General features: G+C 46.1%; 1 protein-coding gene across 2 annotated transcripts in view; it reads left to right on the forward strand.

Moving 5' to 3' along the window:
• Positions 1–19,156, forward strand: part of Dock1 (dedicator of cytokinesis 1) — a 506,850-nt gene extending 487,694 nt beyond the window's left edge. Inside the window, exons 48-52 of one of the 2 annotated variants that reach the window (XM_031388636.1) lie at positions 3,380–3,525; positions 8,536–8,734; positions 12,334–12,487; positions 13,662–13,813; positions 17,980–19,147. In XM_031388636.1, coding sequence (XP_031244496.1) covers positions 3,380–3,525; positions 8,536–8,734; positions 12,334–12,487; positions 13,662–13,813; positions 17,980–18,075 — 747 coding nt within the window. In that variant the 3' untranslated portion in view covers positions 18,076–19,147. Of the gene's footprint in view, positions 1–3,379; positions 3,526–8,535; positions 8,735–12,333; positions 12,488–13,661; positions 13,814–17,979 lie in introns of both variants that reach the window. The other variant, XM_031388635.1, reaches the window with a different exon arrangement.
• The last annotated feature ends 2,537 nt before the right edge of the window (positions 19,157–21,693 follow it).

The following is a 21,693-nucleotide window of genomic DNA, read 5'->3' on the forward strand; positions in this document are numbered from 1 at the left end:
CACTCGACACCCCCTAACTGTGTACTACAAGGGCCTCTCCAACTGGCTCCTCTGTGCCATCTATATTGTAGATTCTGGAGATCCAAAGAGACACTGCTTCCTGGATGAACAAAGACATCCCCCCCCACACCCTATCCCACCCCCGCCACCCAGAATGGAAACACCGGGCACCGGCCTCTGCCTTTGTTTCCCACAGCATTCAAGGGCATCTGCTTTCTCCTCCACACATATGAAACCTTTTTATCTGTTTCCTGTCCCTCCCGTCCTCTTCCTAAAGTCAGATGAGGGCCAGAGAGCCTGGCTTGGCTCTGCTCTTTTCTCCACCCCTCTCCTTACCTGAACCAAACGACCATTCAGACCATGTGATGGTTGGAGCTCCAAGCCTGTCTCTCCAGGCGGCCCCTACTAGTGTCCTCCATCCCACAGCCCAGTACTTGAGTGCTACACTCATGAGCTGCAGCATCCTGTCATCTATCTTCCCTACTGGCATTGAAAGCATCTCTAGCCCAGTGCTGGGCCTCTTTACCTGGACGGAGATTTAGACCATGCCTCTGAACCTACGCTGCTTCTCATGACTCCAAACCTAGCTGCCTTCAGGACAATATAATACCTGAGTCTCCAGTCCACAGCTGGAGATCAAAATATACTTATCTCTCTCCCTTCCTCAAGAACTTACCTCAATCCAGTCACCTGACCATGATTCATTGTGTAGTCAACATTCATGTTCATGGTTGAAAAGCATACTTAAGCCAGGAAGAAAAGATGCAAAATTCGGTGCTACAAGGCAGGGCCTGAGAATCATTCTACCTACGAAGACCAAAATAAATTTTCTGTCCTGATACCAAGGCAACAAGACAAAGGAAGCTTCCACTAGCCTTGTACCAAGCCTCATAGCCCTCATATGCAGTCATTGTTAAATCCTCACAAAGGACCCACAATGGGGAGACAGCTCTCTGCGTGTCTTACAAGAAGCTCACAGTGGTTCCTTGGTTTACACACCATTACACAGCTGGTGCATGAGACAAAGATCTAGCCTGTTCTAACACTCTACTCCTAACCTGTTTGGCTCTATGGCTAGAACCAGCAGACAGCAAGGCATTCCTATTAATGTGGTCTTGAGCTACCTGTTGGTGCGTGAGATTCTACTTGGTTCACATGGAACAAATGAAAGTCTAGTTCTAGATTTCTCAGCCTCTACTTAGTGAAGAAATAAGACTAATGGGCCAGAAAAGCCCACAGCTCCCCTCATTGAGTCCCTGTAAATACAAATCTCCAACAGGGCTCCCTGTTAGCCAGATCCTTCACCTGACCTCCTCCTTCTCTTGTACATCCTAGTGTGTGTGCACATTGGTTCCGTGCCAGCCCTTGCTGGTTGACAGGAGGACGGGTCTCTTGGAGGCGAGGGTGGCTTTGTTTGACCTTTGTTCCCTGTGACCCCCCCAGTGTTCTCCTTCTGCACATGAACACCCATGTCCTCTGGGAAGGTCACTGCATTACAGACCTAGCAACCCACAAAGTTGATATTCTCAGGAATGGGCCTCATAGTGCCAGGACAACCCCACCCACATACCAAATAGGTCAAGTTTCTTCCCAGCTCTTGGCTTGGCATTGTCTCCTTGGCTTCTTCTTCCCATACCCAGGTGGTGGTGAAACACAAGGCAACATTCCCCTAAGTTATAGAAGTCAGCAGAGCCTGACATTTTCTTGCCTTCCTTTCTTCCCCAACCATATGCCCAATGGGTAGTGATAGAATCAAGCTTGAAATACTTGCAGTCGAGTCAGAAAGACAGTCTCCTCCCAGCTAGAGGTTGTTTGGAGATGAAATCACCTTCAACTGATTCTCCACCTCTGGCCCTGTAGAAGAATGGCCAAAGACAGTGTGCATCTGAGAAGGCCAAAGATATGACCAGGTCTCATTTAAAACATAAAGTGAGTTAAAGGCTGAGTGCTCATTGGGCTCAAAGGTACCAGAGAGTAACTGGCATCTCAGGTGGGTAGGATGGGGCTCAGATGGTGATAAGCAAGTCAGAATGGACCTAGGCAGAACTCTACCCTGAGTCAATGGGAATAACAAGGGTAAATAGCCACATCCCTGGGACTAGCCCCAGGCATATGGGAGACCTTTACAGATCAAAGTATCATTCTGCATACCAGCAGTACTTCAGAAAGGATGGGAAGAGTGTGTGGTGTAGATCCCAAGTCTCCAGGTGTCCTGTAGAAAACATTTAGCGTGCACATGAGGAGAATCTCCTAGTCACCCCTTATACCTCTTATAACTCCCTCCTCATGGCTGATGAATCATAGCAAACATCCACGGAGATGCCCTCTGGCACTAAGTTCAAGACTCTGTGCTGACAAACCCCAGATGCTGTTCATCTTCAGCCAGTGGCCTGCACCACATCAGGGCTCACTTACCTGTTTTGTAAATAAAATTTTATTAGCAGACAGTCACACTTCTTTCTGCATCATATTTAATCAACACCTTGCTACCTCCTAGGGCTGTGACTGTAATACAAACCAACTATCCTGTAGGTGATTAGCTGTATGACATGCCAGCAGCATGCTGGGGTTTGGTGGGGAGCCTGATGCAGCACAAAGGGAGTGACACTCAGACACATGATTTCTGCCAGCCCAAGGAAAGTGTTTGTGAAGCAGCTGTGGTCCAGATGTGCCAACATCTGGATTTCTGATCAGGTACAACTGGCTAATTAGATGTAGATACATTCTGTGTCCAAGGCACATTGGGTCTTTTGTTTGTTTGTTTGTTTTTTGTTTATTGGTTATGTACAATGAGCTGTCAGAGAGAGACTGGAAAATTCCTTCAGGTGATTATGTTCTTGGGATGTGTCCTTGGGCTTCTACCTGAAAAGGAGAGACCCAGAACCTGGCCCAGGCCTCTCTCCTGTCACTCTCACTCAGCCAAGAAGATCTGACTCTAGTGTGAGGAGGTGGCCTCTGTAGTAAGAGCTTTGAGCCAATACATCTCTGTAAGTCTGGGCATCTGACTCAGGTGTTAATGTGAGGCTGGACAAAAGGCATACAAAGATCTTACCCATTTTTAGTCACATTCTAGATGCACTGTGCATTAAACTTCCTGTTGAATAGAACCACTGAAGGACAGGTTGATTTGTCTGGGAGAAAAAAAATTATATTTAAAATAAAAAGGCCAAGAAGGTTCTTTCTGGTATTCTTATCAGTTGATGCAGGTCTCAAAGGATGTTGAAACTATCTTCATTTTTCCCCCCTCAGTTGGGAACAAGAAAAGAAATGGTTTATGAGGTGTGGTCCCATACGGTCTTGACCTCACATTGCTAAGGCTCCTTCAGTAGGGATCTGACCACAGTGGCCTGGGCCTTAACATGTTGTCTTCTTCTCTCAGCCCTCAGGCTTGGATGACAGGAGAGGCAGCCGTCCACGCTCCATGGTGCGGTCCTTCACCATGCCATCATCCTCCCGGCCCCTGTCAGTGGCTTCCGTCTCGTCTTTCTCCTCTGACAGTACCCCTTCCAGGCCAGGCTCTGATGGGTGAGTGGGTTCAGCATCTGGGAAGCCAGAGAGGGAAGACTCATGGGGTGCCATCCGTACCCTGGAATTGCTGAGCATGCTGTTTGGAAAACTGAGAGTCTCCAAGACACTGTGGTACTCAATGTCATAATGTGGTTGCTGTGAAACACCATGCTTTGAGTAGCATTGCCCGAAAGATGTCTGCCGAACCTTAAAACTCTAGTGAGCATTTAATTCTCAATGTGTCTTAACTCCTCTACAATCCCAACCATGCCAACTGCCAGAGCCAGGCTTATAACACTGGATAATTCATGTATGTGAGTGTGTGTGTGTGTGTGTGTGTGTGTGTGTGTGTGTGTGTGTGTGTAACAGAGAGAGAGCACAGAATTACTTATTTCTCTTAAATAGTTTATTGTTACTTTTTAAAAGGATTTATTTTTATTTTATATATACACATATGTGTGTGTGTGTGTGTGTGTGTGTGTCTGTGTGTCTGTGTGTCTGTATGTGTGTGTTCACCACATGCTTGCTAGAATGGTACCCAGAGGCCAGAAGAAGGCATCAGATCCCCCTAGAACTAGAGTTACATATGGCTAAGATACCATGTGAGTGCTGGAATTGACCCTCTCCCCTCAAAAAAAAAAAGATACACACACCTGGTTCTCTGCAAGAATAACACATGCTCTTCTAGCTCTGAGCCGTCTCTAATCGCAGATATATTACTTTTTAAAGAGAAATTCTGTTTAAGTTAAATACTTATGAGAAAACTTTCTTCTACTTTATTTGGCTATCCGGCAGAATAGAAATCATATTCTTTTCCCCCAGTTTTTAAATTATAGTCAATTACACCATCAAAACCACCTTTAAGAGTGGGCAAGGTGTCTTAGCAGGTAAAGGCACTTGCTGCCAATCCTGATCCCTGGGACCCACATGTGCAAAGAGAGAACTAGTTCTAGCAAGTTGTCCTCTAAATACATGCATACACATACACATGCACACACATGACACATAAATACTTGATAAAACTGAAGGAAAACGTTAGATATATAAGTATTCATGCATTCATACGGTTATACACTCTCCTAGAACTCTTACATCACACAAACTGAACCTCACACTATTAAACCTTGTACCCCCCTCCTTCAGATCCCCAGCAACAGCCACTATTCTTTCTGGCACTGAGTTTTCCCAGTCTAGCACACATAATGTCCTGCAAGTCCATCTTGGAGAGCCCTGCATAAAAACTAAAAGCAGGTGTGAGCCTGCTAGTTTACAAGCTAATTCACGAGCCCTCAGTGTGGTTTGAACATTCGCTCAGAGGGTTGCAAATACCACCTTGATACTTGTATTTTCCTGTTGTTTTTAAGTGACAAACCATGTAGAGTTTCTTCTTCTGCAGAAAGAAGAAAATTTCACATACAGTTTACACATCAGAGAAGAACTTGTGAGCGTTTAGTTCTGCACAGTGGTTTATCCTAGCCCTTTCTGTTGACAGTTCGTCATTATCAAACCTGAAGGCTCCTGGTCCTTGTATACAGACATAGCCTACCAGAGAATATCAGGGACCCCTCAGTTCTGAGTGCCTTTTCTTGACAGCAATTGATGCACCTGATGGAGAACTGCAAAGTCTACCCATGTTCTTTCCTTAACAGTAATTTTTATCAGTGTCTGCTATTTAGACCAACCCCATATGGAAATTCTCCATTTCGAGGTGTTTAAATCATCTGTGCCTGTCACTTAGAACAAGATAGCTAAAGAAATTTAATGCAGCTTCCCTTCAAGAGAATCCCCAGGCTAGTTAGGAAAAGGGTTTTATATTCCTGAGAACGCAGGGGTTAGGTGGAAATTGATGGAGAGGTTTTAGATGGAGTGGTGTATCACAGTCAGCTCACCCAGGAGGCATTTGTTCAACCTTTAACTGGAAAGTGTCTCTATTAGAGCACAGAGTTGTGTTCATTCTTGGTTTGCATGCTTTGCTGTCTGACTAATACAGACAAAATGAGGCTTAATCTCAAATGGTACAGGTTACATGCAGAATAAAGTTCATCCTGACCGCAGTAGTCAAAGGAATATACCTGTCACTCTTAAGTTCCTTGAATACTCACCCAGACAGACTGCAGAGTTCTCCTCTTAGGGTCCAAAAGGGACCATAAATTTGCCTTTTGCCTATTTAAATTGTCTCAAGTTCAGAAAAACATGAACTAAAGTGATGGCATTTTTTAAAAATTATTGCTTCTAATATTTTAGATATAATACTTCATGTGTCATAATGTTGATTTGATACAAGTATATAAATAAATATGTACAAATATTTAAGTATATTTTATATATAGATGATATATAAAGATAGATAGATAGATAGATAGATAGATAGATAGATAGATAGATAGATAGATGAGATAGGCAGACAGATAAATGGATAGATGCATGGATCGGTCAGAATGCCTTTATTTTAATTACTTTTGTCTTGCTGTGATAAAATACCCTGACAAAAAAGTAACAAGGAAGGTAGGATTAGGTTAGCTCACAGTTCTAGAAGGATAGAGGTCATCATGGACAGGAAGGTCATCATGACAAACAGGCAGGAAAGGCATGAGAGCAGCAACAGGAGGCCGATCACATTGCGCTCAGAAAGAGGGGAGAGGTGGGGGGAGAGGGAGAAACAGACAGACAGAGCAGAGAATAGTAAGTGACTCAGGGCTATGAACCTCCAAAGCCTGCCCCAGTGGCATACTCCTCCTAAAGATTCTATAACCTCTGCAAACAGCACCACCTACTGGGGACCACGTGTTTAAATACATGAGACTATGGGGGATGCTTCTCAGTCAGACTGCTACACCTTCATGATCAAAGATAAGAGTTGATATGTATATCACCTGTCATTTGTAATGTTTTTATTATAGGAATTTTTCAGGTATGCTGAATGTGGACTAAATAGTATCATGGGATGTCTTACCCCAGCAGCCAACCTTCACATTATAAACTACTTTCCTGTTTTGTTTCCACCTGTATCCATGCCAGCCCCCCAGTCCCAACTTCATCTTTATTCTGTAACAAGTCTTTTTCCTTCTTTCTCTCTTTCTTTCTTTCCTTCCTTCCTTCCTTCTTTCTTTCTTTCTTTCTTTCTTTTTTTTTTTTTTTTTTTTTTTTTTTTTTTTTTTTTTGGTTTTCAAGACAAGGTTTCTAGCCCTGGCTGTCCTGGAACTCACTCTGGAGACCAGACTGGCTCGAACCCAGAAATCCACCTGCCTCTGTCTCCAAGTTCTGGGATTAAAGGTGTGCGCCACCACTGCCTGGCTTATAACAAGTCTTAAGCATCTTATCTTGTTACCTGTTGATACCTCTATATGAGTTTCTAAATGATGAGAAGTCCCATTTAGAAAACATAGCTGTATACTTTAACATCACATAAGATAACTGATGTGAATTTCTAATTTACGTCAATACGATGTCATTGGTATCAATTTCTCATTTTATATGCATGTTTTTTTATTATTATTTTTATCTTGTGTGCACATGTATGTGTGTGTTTACATGCATAAATACAGGTATGCACATGCCATTTCAGGCATGTAGCTGTCAGAGGAACATCTCCCCTGTTTGTCTTCACCTCCTGCCTTGTTTGAGTCAGGGTTTCTTTTTGTTGCTCATCACTATGGGCAGTATTCTCCTGCTTCTGCTCCCATCTCACTGTTGGAGTGCTAGGATTATAGATGGGCAACATCACAACCATCCCCACATGGGTGCTGTGGATTTGAGCTCAGGTTCTCATAGCTGCACAGGAGCTGTACACACCACACCATCTCCCTGGCCCTACTGCACATTTTTTTTTTGAGACAGGGTTTCTCAGTGTAGCCCTGGTTGTCCTGAAACTCACTCTGTAGACCAGGTTGGCCTAGAACTCAGAAATCCGCTTGCCTCTGCCTCCCAAGTGCTGGGATTAAAGGCATGTGCCATACCACTGCCTGGCCCTACTGCACATTTTTTAAAGTTAGTTTGAAGCTAAACCGAATGAAGTCCTCACCTTACCCTTGGTTGGAATTACCTCCTTAAGTCTCACAATCCACTTTTTAAAAACTGTCATTGTCCTTCTAATTTGTTGAAGAATCCAGATTGCTTACCGTTCTGTGTCTGCACTGAGTGGATCATATTGATTTTGTGCCTTGCAGTGTGGATGCTGTCTGATGTGTGTCTGTCCTCCCTTTTATCAGCATATTGGGAGTTGAATCTAGAGGTCTGGTGTAATTTGGGTTAGATTTGGAGCCAGCTAACCTTATAGGTGACTATAGGTCCTTCCCTTCAGGGGCACATCAGAGCTGATTTTCTCTCTCGGTGATGTTAATGGCCATTGGTAATCAATGCTCAGATTCAACACCATTACAATTTAAATTGCATGTACACTCATCAACGAATCCCATCACTCAACTCTCTTAGACTGGGAGAGGTGGCGCGTGTAACATGGTTCTTGCACTCTGCAGTCTTTATCTCCAGTAGATATCATGTGCATTTGTCGGAATGTGGTTCATGTGTTCTTGCAAGCATCTTGAGTGTGTGCTCATGTCCAAGTACAGTATGTACATATGGAGGCTGAAGGAGCTGATCAGGTGTTACTGCTATGGGTCTAGGATCTTGGTGGTTTTTTAGACAAGGTCTGTTATTGGCCTTTAGCTCACTAATTTAGCTAAGCTAGCTGACCAGCAAACCTAGAAGAAGCAAGCACCCACTGCCACAGTTGGCTTTTCCGTGTCAGTTCTGAGGATCAGGCTCAGGTTCTTGTGCTTATATAGCAAGCATTTAACCAAAGGAGCCACCTTTCCAGCCTGGTGCTTTGTTAAGACATCATTCCTGATGGGACTCAACAATACATCTAAAGACCCCTGCTGCCTCTCTCTTTGAATCATCCCTTTCCTTGTAGAAGTCTGTGGTTACCAGATAGCCTGGTGCATAGTGCCTGACTTTACATATCTCTGCTTGGGTAAAGAGCAGTAGCTGTCCTGTTAAGACATTGATTTAGATACCTACTTCTTTTAGATTTGCTCTAGAGCCTCTGCTGCCGAAGAAGATGCACTCCAGGTCCCAGGACAAGCTAGACAAGGACGATCCAGATAAAGAGAAGAAGGACAAGAAGAAGGAGAAAAGGAACAGCAAACACCAAGAGATATTTGATAAGGAATTCAAGCCCGCTGACAGCTCCCTGCAGCAGTCTGAGGCTGTGATCCTTTCTGAAACGGTAATTTAACTGGAGATTGGAGGAGCTCTGCAGGGGTACCTGGGACCCACCTAAGCTCTGCATCTCACCGAGAGGGCTGTCAGTTGAATTTTATTGAATTTTTGAAAAACATAGCAACTTAAAAGCCTGAGGTCTTCTCATCTCTGACCTCAAATAACCCAGCAGTCAGAGACACAGAGCTGTGCCGTCTTTTCTCTGAGGGCACATGCTGTCTTGGCCTTTATCCTCTTTTAGAAGGGCTGGATAGGTCAGTCTCCTGCAGGGACCTCATGTGTCTAGGCTCCTTCTAGCTCCGTTGGACTTGGTGCCCTCGAGTCCTAGCACCTCAGAGAACAGAAGCATGCTGCTTTCACAAACTGTACTCACTTGTGGATAGCAAATATCTTCTCTACCCCTTCCTGACTAACATCCTTAAGTCGTAGTCAGTGCCTGAGGGTTAGAATCTGCTCAGCTTCTGGTTGGTGAGGTGACTTCATTCTTGATGCTCTCAGTTTGATCCCTTGCATCCATGGTAGAAGAAAACTGACTCCCAAAAGTTGCCCTGTGACCTCCACACATATGCCATGAGCAGATACACACAAACATAGGCATGCGTGCATGTACAAATTAACAAAGTAAATGTGAGCATGATTTCAGACCACCATGGGTCTGGAGCGCACCACAGTACATGTAGAAATGAGGTAGAATGTTTCAGACAGACAGACAGACAGATACATCAGTCTCCAGAGTGATATAATCTCAGAGCCACTTCCCTTAGACATGACTGGTAAGTGGCCGAAATATACATCCTGGGCAGCAGCTCCATTTTGGCTGTGATTAAGGGCAGTTTCACCAAAATGCTGATCAAGGTATGCTTTTTTTTTTTAATTCACTTTATATCCCAATTAAAGTCCCCCTCCCTCCTCTCTTCCCAGTCCCACCTATATAAACTCCTCCCTCCATTGGAGGCACACGCACACTTCTTTATAAGCCATGCTAAAACATGTCGGAGAATGTCCCAGCACCAACAGCTATCATATGTATGCTGATTGCTCAACTCAAGGTGGAAGGCAGATGTAGGTGCCAGAGCCATGTTGTCTCTCAGGCTTGTAGACATGTGTTCTCACTGGAGCTGGGCTCTGATAGCTCTGTGCATACACTGGTATCCAAGGGCATCGGGCCCAGGAAGCACTGGTCAAGGCTGGCATTAATGTCTAGGTTCTGGACCTCAGGCTGTACATGAAAGGATCAACCACTCTGCGATTTCTACTCACTGTTAGAGAAAGCTGGGCTTCCAGACACCTTTACAAGCCAAGATCTATCCTCAGGGCACACAGCATCCTAACTAGTTGGCTCAGCTTCGTTCTTTGACATATTTACTCAGGGTCAGGCACTTTACAGTCCTTCAGACATTGTTATTTAAGCTCTGTTTTAAGATTTTGAAACTGGGCCTGAGAAACATAGAGCCAAGTAGCAGAAAGGACCACAGATGAACTGTGTAAGGACAAATCCAAGGACAGAGCTGAGCCAATGCAGGACAGTTTCTGTCCTTCCCAATGATGACCATGTCCCTGAGACAACACCTGCTGATGACAGGGCCAGGTGCAAAACCATATGGGGGCCTCTCAAGTCACAGGAACTACACAAGGTCAGAGCCCAGAGCCTTGACTTTGCCATCAGTAGGTGCCTTGGGTTCAGAATGACCAGGACTGCAACAGCAGAGTCCTATCCACTGGTCAGGTGTGGTGCAACCACAGTGCATCTATGCAAGCAGAGGCCTCCTCCAGGCACAGGTGTTGGTGTGGTCCCCTGGGCAGGAGTCATACTAGAAAGCCACCGCATGTTCCATGATGACTCTAGCACCCCCTAGTGTTCTCAGGACTCTGATGCTACTGATGCTCCCAGCCCTCAGTAGACCTACAGTAATAGTAATAGACAGTAAACTGCTCTCTCCAGCTTCTGCACGGTTTCCCTCTTCCCTTTTGGGCTGGGCTCAGCTTCCTTCTTGATTTGCATCATTAACAATTTCCTGACCTTTAGCTGAGTCTCCCCAAGCTGGGCCTTCAGGCTACCATTTGCATTTCCTCGGGAAATCTTCCTGAAGCTTTGTGTTAGGAGCTTGGAAGCTCCCGACAGCCCCAGTCTCCTTCACCAGCCCCTGTGCACATCTTCCTGAGAGAGCCAGGCTTGGAACCAGTCCTGATCTCAGCCAGCAAGGCTCTGGGGACTCTCCATTTCCACGGAGAAAGGGCAGTCCTTGGGCATGGCACCCACGCCATCTGCACAGAATAGTTTTGATCTGTTCGCTGAGGCTGTGTGCTGCTTGTGTATCTGAGGGCCTCTTTCCTGCCCACGACCTTACCTCTACTTCTGGCTTCAGTAGCTCCAGTCTGGGCTGCCTTTGTGGGTCTCTTCTAAGGCAGAGACAATGACCCACTGGCTCTTGCCATTCCCACTCCTGCAAAACCACCTCAGCCCACCCACTCTGCCCCAGGATTAAGCCAGGCCCTCGGGGAGACAGCCTCTTCCACTCTTCTGCCAAGTTAATAATGTTTCTGAATAATCCTACCTCAGAATATTTTGTAATTGCTGGTGTTCCCTGGTGTGTAAGATCGGAGAGCAAGCTGTAAGAAATATGCAAATTAAATTTACTGATGTTACAAACAGGGGAAAGGGCTCAAGTGGAAAAAAAGTCAAGTGTACCCCAAAGCCCAAGGCCAGCAGGAAGAGGAGAGAAAAGGAACTCCTACTGGAAGTAACAGCTCTGAGGAGAAACTAAACAAGGGGCAAATGGGCTCCTGCACTGCTGAGGCTCCAGATTTCTGTTCCATTCTTGATCCTTTGGGGGTATCCTTGGGTGATCTCACTAGCTACACAGATAGCGCACAGCTGTATTCCTCCCCTTTCGCATTGTGGTTAAAAGGGTGGTACAAAGGACCAGGGCCATAGCCCGGTGGGTAAAGTGCTTGCCTAGCATGCATGAGGCCTTGGGTTCAATCCCCAACAATTCATAACCCCATGTGGTGGTGCACACTTGTAACTGTAGCATTCAGGATATGGAGATAATCAGGATCAGAAGTTTAAGGTCATCCTTAGGTACATAGCAAGTTCCAAGCTAGGCTACTCCCAAAGGCTGGGTTGAAGAATCATGTGAAGTTCTGTGTTAGTGGGGACAGGCTGCCAGAACAAAGTACTGTACTCTCCTTGAGCAACCCAGACAACAGAAAATTGTTCGCTACCAATTCTAGAAGCTACAGATCCAAGATCAAGGTGTAGGTGGGGTTGCCCCCTGCTAAGGTGGTGAGAGAGTAAGTTCCACACCTCCCCTGGCTTCTGGGTTGGTTAGCCATCTTTGGTGTCCTTTGACTTGCAACAGTGGTACCCCACCTCTGCTTTTGTCTTCCTATGACATTCTCCCTGTTTGCCTGCAGTTGAAACCCCCTTAGTTGATAAGGTCTTGTTGGATCATGCTTACATCATCTTAACTTGGCTCTTTGCAAAACCCCTACACCCAGATGGGCTTGTGGGGTATGGGGGTTAGGGCTTTAACACAGGAATTTAGAGAAGACACAACCAGTCCATATAGACCTTAACTTTGTTCTTTCTGACTCTCAACATAGATAAGTCCCCTGCGGCCTCAAAGACCCAAAAGCCAGGTGATCAATGTCATTGGAAATGAAAGGCGCTTCTCTGTGTCTCCAGCGTCACCGTCCTCCCAGCAGACGCCACCTCCAGTCACTCCAAGAGCCAAGCTCAGCTTCAGCATTCAGCCTAGTAAGTGGAACTTAAGATGTTACTCCTTAAGGTACCCTCCGAACATGGCCCTTTCTTCAGGACCCTTTCCTCAGCCGCAGACTGAAAGTTAGAGGGGCATGTACCATCTGAAGAAGTCACCTCAGGTTGAGGTGGGAAATCCAGACTTCAAGCATCTCATGCAGAAACCCATCCTCAGTGCCAGAGCTCAGAAATATAAAGTGCAGGAACCAACCCAGCAGAGGAGGACCTACCCCAAAGGGGTCTTGAGAGTCACAGGGTACCACAGTATTCAGGGGCCTTGGGGACCTGTGTCTAGTGGGAGGAACAGTGAAAGAGTCATTGCTTACTGCATAGAAATGTCTACCAGGGATGACAGATGGCACAGCACTGTCAGCCTGTAAACACCGTGGGCTCGCACACTGCAGGAGGATTAAATGACAAGCGTTACATCACATCTTGCTTTACCACAATGACACAGGTACGCAAGTGCCACTCCTGGGGACCACTGCTCTCCCAGCTCCCTAGCTCGACACCAAGGCTTCTACGTTCACCACTGGACCACCATGCCATTTCCCTATTATCAGACGACTAACTACTTTAAAAAACTCCAAAAACATACCCATCAGTAAAATGTGTCCATTTTTCTCTTTGGTTTAAAATAAAACATCTCTTCCAAGAGCATCAGCAAAGGCTGATGAAGTAAGCCTGCCTTTGTGATCTCCCCTCTATTTACAAACAGCTAGTTTTGTCTGCTTTAACAACCTGTGGCCTATCCCTTTGGCTCTGGAAAGCAGTTGCCCCAGCCCCTTCCTATCCTCCAATCATGGGATTGTTCAGATGAGGTGGCTGTGTGCCCCATCACCAGACTATCCAGTAAGCTCTCCCAGTAGCAACCATGGCAGACTTACCATAAAGCCTGCCAGACTTTCAAACTAGCACCTGTCCACAGCCTTTGTCACACCAACTATATGGATGCCACCAAGGAGAAAGAGGCTCACAGACAGTAGTATTTACACAGTAAGTTGATACATTGCTTCAAGCTCTGGTACTCTGTTCCCTTTCTAGAACATTCCATCAGGAAAGAATCCCACTCTCTGTATTCTCTACCCCTCTTTGCCCTGCACTTTTGACAATTGTTTCTGTGGCGTGGGAGACTTTTTGATTCCTTTGCAACCATTTCACCATTCTCCAGGTCTGGAACTGAACGGCATGATGGGGATGGATGTGGTCGATGTCCCACCCCCTCTGCCCCTCAAAGGCAACATGGCAGATTATGGAAATCTGATGGAAAACCAGGATTTGATCGTCTCACCCACATCTCCACCTCCTCCTCCCCCACAGCGGGTAAGTGGGATCTAAAACCATGGGACTTTAGTTTCTGCCCACAGCCTTCCTAGTCCCAGGGGGGTTACCTTGGGCCCATGAGAGGAGAACTGTGGAGTGAGGACTATGGTGTGCATGCTCTGTGATTCTGTATCTTAGCCTAGCTACAGACAACCCCAGCTCCCAACAGTGCTGGGGCCATTGCACTTGCTGCCTTTGCTCTAAAGCTGTCCTGATAGATGCTGATCTTTGAGCTGTTGATACTGCCAGCAGCTTTGGTGCCAAGAGGTCTGTCTGACTGCGCTGAAGAGATGTGTTGCTCCATAGGGGAAGCCTCCTTTGTTTCTCCCATTTTGGCCCTGTAGTTTCTCTGGACAATGTTGTCCTCACACTGACAGGTCCCTGGTGGCCACAGGCACTTGCTGCCCAGAGAGTCCATAGCAGGGGTCCACATTGGTGCAGACTGCATACCCCTCCTCCCTGTTTCAACAGCCCTCAAGTGCTGCTCAAAGTTTTGGTTCAAGGTTCTGACCTGGGTTCCTCGCACAATACTCATGAGCAGCCAGCCTGAACCCTTCTTCAGCACTGGTCCCCAGGCTGGTCCCCACCAGACACTGTTTTAAAGTCATTAATCACATCTAATGGGATCCCTACTGAGCAGCCTCAGGCCTGTCTGCTAATGCAAACGGTAGAGAGGGTCCTAAATGCCACACTGCACTGGGTCCTCACACCTGCTGTCATCCATTGCTCAGAGGCTGTGGCCCTGGCCCATCCTCCTGTGATGCACAAAAGTGACTTAAAGAAAGTAACCTCAGGAAGGAGGCACAAGGGTCATTTATGCAGTCACAGCAGTAATATCCACTCTGAAGTCCCCATCCCCATGACACATTTATTCGTGGCTTTATAAAGTTAAATCAACTCAAGCTGAAGAGTAAAACACCCAAGTCTGTGTTTGTACAGCTGGCCATACTTTTTGATGCCTAGGCTCCGTAAAGTAATGACATGGCCACCAGAGCTCCCCGAGAGCCCTGATGGTGTGAGATTTACTGGTGGCTACCCAAGGCACTGGGATTGTTTGTTTGTTTGTTTGTTTTTCTGTCATAATAAAAATAAGTTCTTTACGCCTTTTCTTTTTCTTTCTTGGGGAGGCATTTTACTAGGTGATCTGCAAACCTCTTTTCTTCCCTTGTGAAAGCAGTAAGGGAAGGCTAGGACAATGCTCAGTTTGTAGAATGCTTGCCATGCAAGGCTAGGACCTGAGTCCAGTCCACCAGAGCCTATGTAAAAGTGCCAGGCATGCTGGCAGGCCCCTGTCACCCTAGTACTGAGCAGGTGCTAGATCACAAAGGTCCCTGAAGCTCACTGGCCAGTCATGCTAGCCAAATTGGTGAGCTCAGGTTCAGTGAAAGATGAGAGGGACTGAGGAGGATGCCTGATGGTGACCTCTAGCTGCCACACACGCACCCATGCACAAATATTCACAATAGCATGTGTTTAAACATATACAGACAGGCATGTGTACATACAAAAAGAAAGTAGTGAGGAAAGAGATTGTGTGTTAACCGTGTGTTTGATTGTTCTTTAAAGGAAACTAAACACATTATAGGGCTTTTTCTCTGACAAACAAGGGGACAGGTGGCTCTCTTCTAAAGCCAAAGTATCATTTGTGTAGGAAAAGGTCTCCCAAGAGCTATCAGTGGGGAGTTGACCCTGGAGAAGGGTGTGTCCTACTAGGCTAGAGAGCTCAGGCAGCTACTGAAATGTAAACTTGACCTCTCCATGACAAAAGGAGACTCTAGGCAGTCTAGGGTCTGGGAACCTCCACTTCCTTAGGGTATCCACAGCCTATTTAGTTGATTATATCCATATTTTATTTGAAAAGCAGAAATATCCCCCAGGCCCTTCTATAATCTGAAAACTCTGAACTTTGGAAGTGTGATCAAGTCCATTTCTGTCACACGTCTATGCAGGGGTGACAGATCCAGCGCCCTAAGTTGTCAGTGCCGCTTGTGATTAAGTGGAGGACCGACATGCCCTAGCTGCGCTTTGGTTTATAAAGCGGGTGCAAATTCAATTAGATTAATTACCCAACTCTCTTTGCAATTTGTTTCTGGTTTAATTTGCAGCCTGAGCTCAAGTTTGGATGACAGGCCGGTGGTTAGTGTGTCGTAATTAGTTAAGGCATCTTCTCAGGTGCGTCCCTCTGCACAGGCCCTGAGAGCCATTTTTGGATAATGATCGTTCATCTGCTGCGGGAGGTGATCGATAGCCTCCCGTCACTCTCATCGATCGGCCTCAGGCTTGTCGGTGACTCTATCTCTAGTTGTTGCCATTTTAAGCTGTCATTCATTTCAGAATGGCTCGTATGACCAGCCATGTGAGCTATCATTTTACTTAATGGTAATAAACCCAACATTCTCGTGCTTAGGATTAAGGACGCCTCTGGCATCCAGCACTGTGTTTTCTTCAGACTGTGTTGGACCTGCCTGTAGGCACCCTCTGTTGGAGGTCACTGTCACCATAGATTTCACCTATAAACACAGCTGCACTGGATGTTCTCAGGCCATCGAATCAGTGTTTCTTTTCACAGTTCACAGCAACCTTAAAGGAGACTTACAAATGTACTCTTCACTTTTTCTTGGTGTGTGTGTGTTTTTTGGGAGGTGGTGGTCACTCTTTGTATGGATGTATGTGTGTGTATAGGTGCATATGGACATTTGTGAATCTGCACATGGGAGCCAGAGGTTTAACATCTGGTGTCTTTTCTTAATCACTCTCCATTTTATTTTATTTTATTTTATTTTATTTTATTTTATTTTATTTTGAGAAAGATCTTCCAGTAAGCCTGGATTCTGCTGATTGGGCTAGAGTAGCTGGCCAGCAACACCCAGGAATGCCCCTGTCCCTCGGGCAGGGATTATAGGCTTGTGCTATTTGTGCCCAGTTTTTCACACGGGTTCTGGGGAACTGCACTCAGGTCCTTATGCTTGCGTGACAAGAACGTCAAAACTGAGCCAACTCCCAAGACCACCCTTTCCCCCATAAAAGGGCTAGTGTTACCGATGGCCTTCCCTTCTTCTGTATCTCAGCTCTAGGTTAATATACATTTACCTGTCTGTGAACCAGGAGGAAACTGGAGCCGTGAGAGACCCCTATGTCATGGTTCCGCCTTTGAGAACTTCCCTCACATTCAGCCGCACCTCCAGCCTCTGCCGAGAGACTGTGACTCTTGTCCTTTCATCATACATTGGCTCTTGAACATTCATTGAGATTTCTGCCTGCGGTGACTCCCACCTCCCCCGGTCCACCAGTCTTTGCATCTTCTCATTCATGTGCTTAGGTGCCTGGCCATCTCTTTTCAGCATCTGTGATGGTCACGAGGGTGCCTTGAGCAGTAGGGTCGTGGCCCCCTGAGTCATTCACACCCAGCAGGCGGTGCCACATGGCTTTCTGAGGCTTCACAGCTGTGTGTTCATTTCCTGGTTTGGAGGATATATTCCATTAGCTATTTTTCTAATCTCCATGATGCCGTGCTAAGAAGCCTCCCACAGCAGTGCACTGGCTAGGGTCAAGGTGTTCAAACACGTGAGTCTGCAGGGAGAAGGCATTTACAATGAAACTGTACCTAGAACCCAAGGCATTTTGCTGCCTATGGACCAATCCAGCCAGTCCCTTGCTTCTGTTAATAAAGTTTCCTTCACCCACAGTTATGGCCATAGCTTCTGCTGGTCCAGGTTTGGGCTGCCGCCCAGCCTCAGAGAGAGCTATGCGTGACCCACAAATTATAGAACGTTACTTTCCAGAGAAGTCTTGCTGAATGACCTGGGTTGTCAGTTCAGAAGGCAAGGGAGAATCTCTCACCACACCCTAGGGAGCCTGTCCTTTGAACACAGATCCATTGCTAGGGTGATGACACCTGAATTTTAAACCACAGTGATGCTTCTCAGGGGATCGCCATGCACATAGATTGTGATGTTAGAAAACCACATGGTGGTTTTCTAACCACCCAGGGTGGTGGTAGCTGACAGGCTGGCTCCAAGCCAGGTTATAGGGTGGAGTCAGTTCCTATCCTTACTGTTCAGACGGACCTCCCATGGCTATGCCGAGTAAGATTCCAGCAAAGGAACAGGTGCTTCTCAGGGAGGACACCAGTAACATGATGGTTTCTTCATACTCCTGTTTCCTAGCAACAGCCACCTCCACTGCCCAGTAAAACGCCACCTCCTCCCCCTCCGAAGACGACCCGAAAGCAGACCTCAGTGGACTCTGGGATCGTGCAGTGAATCCTGGGAGGAGAAGGCCATTCTGCTTCTCTTCTACATCTGCCGTGCCTGCCGATTACCTCCTCCGGGCCCTGGGATGCTTCACCTTAGTGTGATTGGCTTTTCTTGGAAAGGGGTCCATCTTAGCCACGGGACCAGAGGCCTGAAGCATCTCAGAGCACATTGGGAATGGAGCCAAGTCATCCATAGTCTGGATGGGTTTTATTTGGAGTTGGGAACTCAGAGCATGTCAGCCTTTCAGATAGCCTCAGTCTTGCCCTGAAACTCTTTCCTTTTGTGCCAAACGACTTACACTCATTTGCAGAGAGCTTGTCCGATGTGAGTTAGCCAAGCGGGAGGGATGAAGCCAACCCCTTACCCCTACTCCCTCCCATGAGAAACTATGCAGTAACCTTGTAAGGATCCTCACACAGCGGCCTCTGCAGCCCAGACTCTAGCTCACCCCTAAGGGCTGACTTCTTAACCCTATCCTTGCTGTGTCTACAGTGTGACTCATGGGGTGAAGTGTCACTTCAGCCGACATCAAGCAGCTAAGTGTACCCCCTTGGCATAATTTAAAGTAGGAATATCTCTTAGTTACTAAAGAGATATTAATATATGCAGTAGAGACACTGTTATGGTTACCGCATCAAATGGAAAATTAATATGAGCATAGGAAGGTGAGTTTTCATTCTTTTTAAAATATGAGCCCATATACCACCAGAGGTGGTTTTAATTGGGTGGCTTCTCTGTGTGTACAGAATATTTGTATATACGGTGGTTCTCAGAGCTCCAGTGAGTGGCTGTCACCCTTGCTTATTCCAGCGGGCCTCTGAAGACGAGCTCCAATGTGTCCTCTCCATGTTTAACTGCTGGAAATATTTGTTTTCTAAATCCCACAGAATTGTTTTCCAGATTTCCAAGGTTCTGAAAATGTTGGTGGACAATGATTCTTTTGTTTAAAAAAAACTAACTTTGTATAACCTAATATTTTATTTGATCATCTATATTTTTTTATTCACTCTGATCATGATACTGTTTGTTCTAGGAGAGTTCAAAGTTAATCACTGACAAATGAGAAATAAATGTTATTTAAAAAGGACTCCTGGTGGCTGGCCTCTTTTAACCATTTCACAGAAAATATAGATACTACTTTTTTGAGAAACAGCACATACTTATGTATGTACTTATCTATCTTCCTCGAACATAGCTCTGTGTGTGTGTGTGTGTGTGTGTGTGTGTGTGTGTGTGCGCGCGCGCGCGCGCGCGTGTGCGCGTGTGCACTCATACACTTCTGTGCCTAGGTACATATTTCTGTGCATTAACATAGGGGTCAGAACTAAACTCCATGTTTCTTACTCAGTTGCCTTCTGCCTTGTGTTTTGAGGCAGGGTCTCTCATGAACCTCAACCCTAGAGTGAGACCAACTTCCCTGAAAAGCTATGCAGTGACCATGTAAGAATTAAGCTAGACTGGCAGCCAGCAATCCTCGGTGATCTACCTGTCCCTACCTCCCCAGAACTGGATTATAAGGGCACATCACTGCCCCCAGCTTTTATTAATATGGGTTCTAGCACTAAGTTCAAGTCCTTGTGGTTTTATGGCAAACACTTCCCTAACTGATCTGTCTCCTCAGCCCTTAGACATAATTGTTCTTTAATTTTTAAAAAGTTTTTTTTTTTTACTTTTAAGAATTTCATGCATGTACACAGTGAAACATAAACATATGGACCCCTCATGTTCACCCCAATCCCCCCATACCTGCCTTCCAGACAAGCCCTAGCTCAACTTCACATCTTTTTTTTCCTTTTTTTTTTTTTTTTAAACAACACACTAAGTCTGCTGATAGGTGCGTGAGTTTGAGGCCATTCATTGGAGCATGGGAAACCTAGCAGTGGCCACAGCCTTAATACACACACACACACACACACATTTTCACATCCCAGTGGTGGTCCACTGCCCATAGCTCTTCAGTAAGGGGTGGATCCTGGAGCTCATCTTTCGCATCCATGCCTGGATTTTAAGTGGCTTGAACTTGTGCGGGGAAACCACTGCTGCCGTGAGCTCATGACCGCATAGCTATATCACCTCCGGCAGACAGCATTTCAGAGCACCAACCCACGCCCTCCTGCTTATACATCCTGTGCACCTCCTCTTCTGTGGTCTTCCCTACGCCTTTCTTTGGAGGCTGGGAAGCTCATGTAGATGTCCTTCTTAAGGCTGACACCTCCACCTTTTATTCTTAGCAATTTGATTGGTTATGTATCTCCGAAGCGACTGCTGTCCACTGCAAAAAGAAGCTTCTCTGACCAAGGTTGAGAGCAGCCCAGGTCTATGAGGATATGCATAAATAGTTCCTGGTCCAAAAACCGTGGCTGGGAGGTCATAGGCTGAAGAATAAATACTACTATTGTTAATTTGCTAAATGACTGTGCTGTCAAAGTACCTTCTAAATACATATGCTGATACTTATGATTCTGAATCATCCTACTCATTGCTCTTGGCTGGGAACCCAGGTAAAAAAATGCCTGCATCCACTTGAGTATGAACATATCCTCACAGGCCACAGCAGAGCTCCTACACTTTAGTCCCATGCTGGACCTGGGTTCCCCCAGTGGCCTCTCAGTGGGGCCTCTTCTCTGGCTGGGCATTGCTGAGGCCTCTTTCTCTCCTGCCTCAGTTACTGCTAATTTGAGAGGGGACTTTGTCCTGAGGTGTGTGATTTGGCTTGAGAAACCTGGGTGCTAAAGAACCTTAGATGTTAGATGACAATAAGTCCTCTTGTGAAGGGCTCTCATCTCCCTCCTTTGAAAACATGCTCAGTCCACATGAAAGTACTTGTGTGTCTGCCCTCACCAGCCTGGAGGAGCCCTCTGCAGAAGCTAAGATGCCCCAAGGCATCTTTACATATGTTGTTGCTGTCCCTTTACAACTTATAACAACTTCATAGTATAACTGTTAGGGGGATTGTAGAGATGCCTCAGTGTTCCAGTAAGAGCACTTGCCACACAAACGTAAATTTCCAACACCCACATTAAAAACCATATGTGTGACTATGTGTCCCTGTAACACAGGTACCATGGAGGGCAGAGACAGGAGGACCACTGGGGACAATTGATTGTTGTCCAGCTCTAGGTTCATTGAGACACTCCCTCCCTCCCTCCAACTCAAGCAAATGAGGAAGAAAATGATAGGTCAGGACACTTGATGTCTCCTGGCCTCCCCACAAGCTTATAAGTAGTACACATCCAGGTATGGGTGTGCATACATGCATACACACACACACACACACACACACACACACACACAGAGTTAAATATCCAGGACCCAGTAGACTTGTCAAGGTGTAATCTGTGTGTATGTGTGTGTGTGTGTGTGTGTGTGTGAATCTGCTTTTTTCACCAAGATAAATGTTCATCCTCTAACCTATATGTCAGACCCACACTCCTGAAACAAATGGCTTTGGCTCACCAATATGAGAGAATATCAAGAGTCCGGATACTGGCTGTGGGTTTTGAGAACGGGAGGATGGTGATGTCATTGCACTATCTCATGCATGTAGCCACCAACAACTGTGAGAGTCATTCACATGCACACACATATGCACCACACACAGATATATGTACCACACACGTGCAT

The sequence above is a fragment of the Mastomys coucha genome, unplaced genomic scaffold (assembly GCF_008632895.1).
Source record: "Mastomys coucha isolate ucsf_1 unplaced genomic scaffold, UCSF_Mcou_1 pScaffold21, whole genome shotgun sequence".
NCBI classification, from domain to species: domain Eukaryota; kingdom Metazoa; phylum Chordata; class Mammalia; order Rodentia; family Muridae; genus Mastomys; species Mastomys coucha.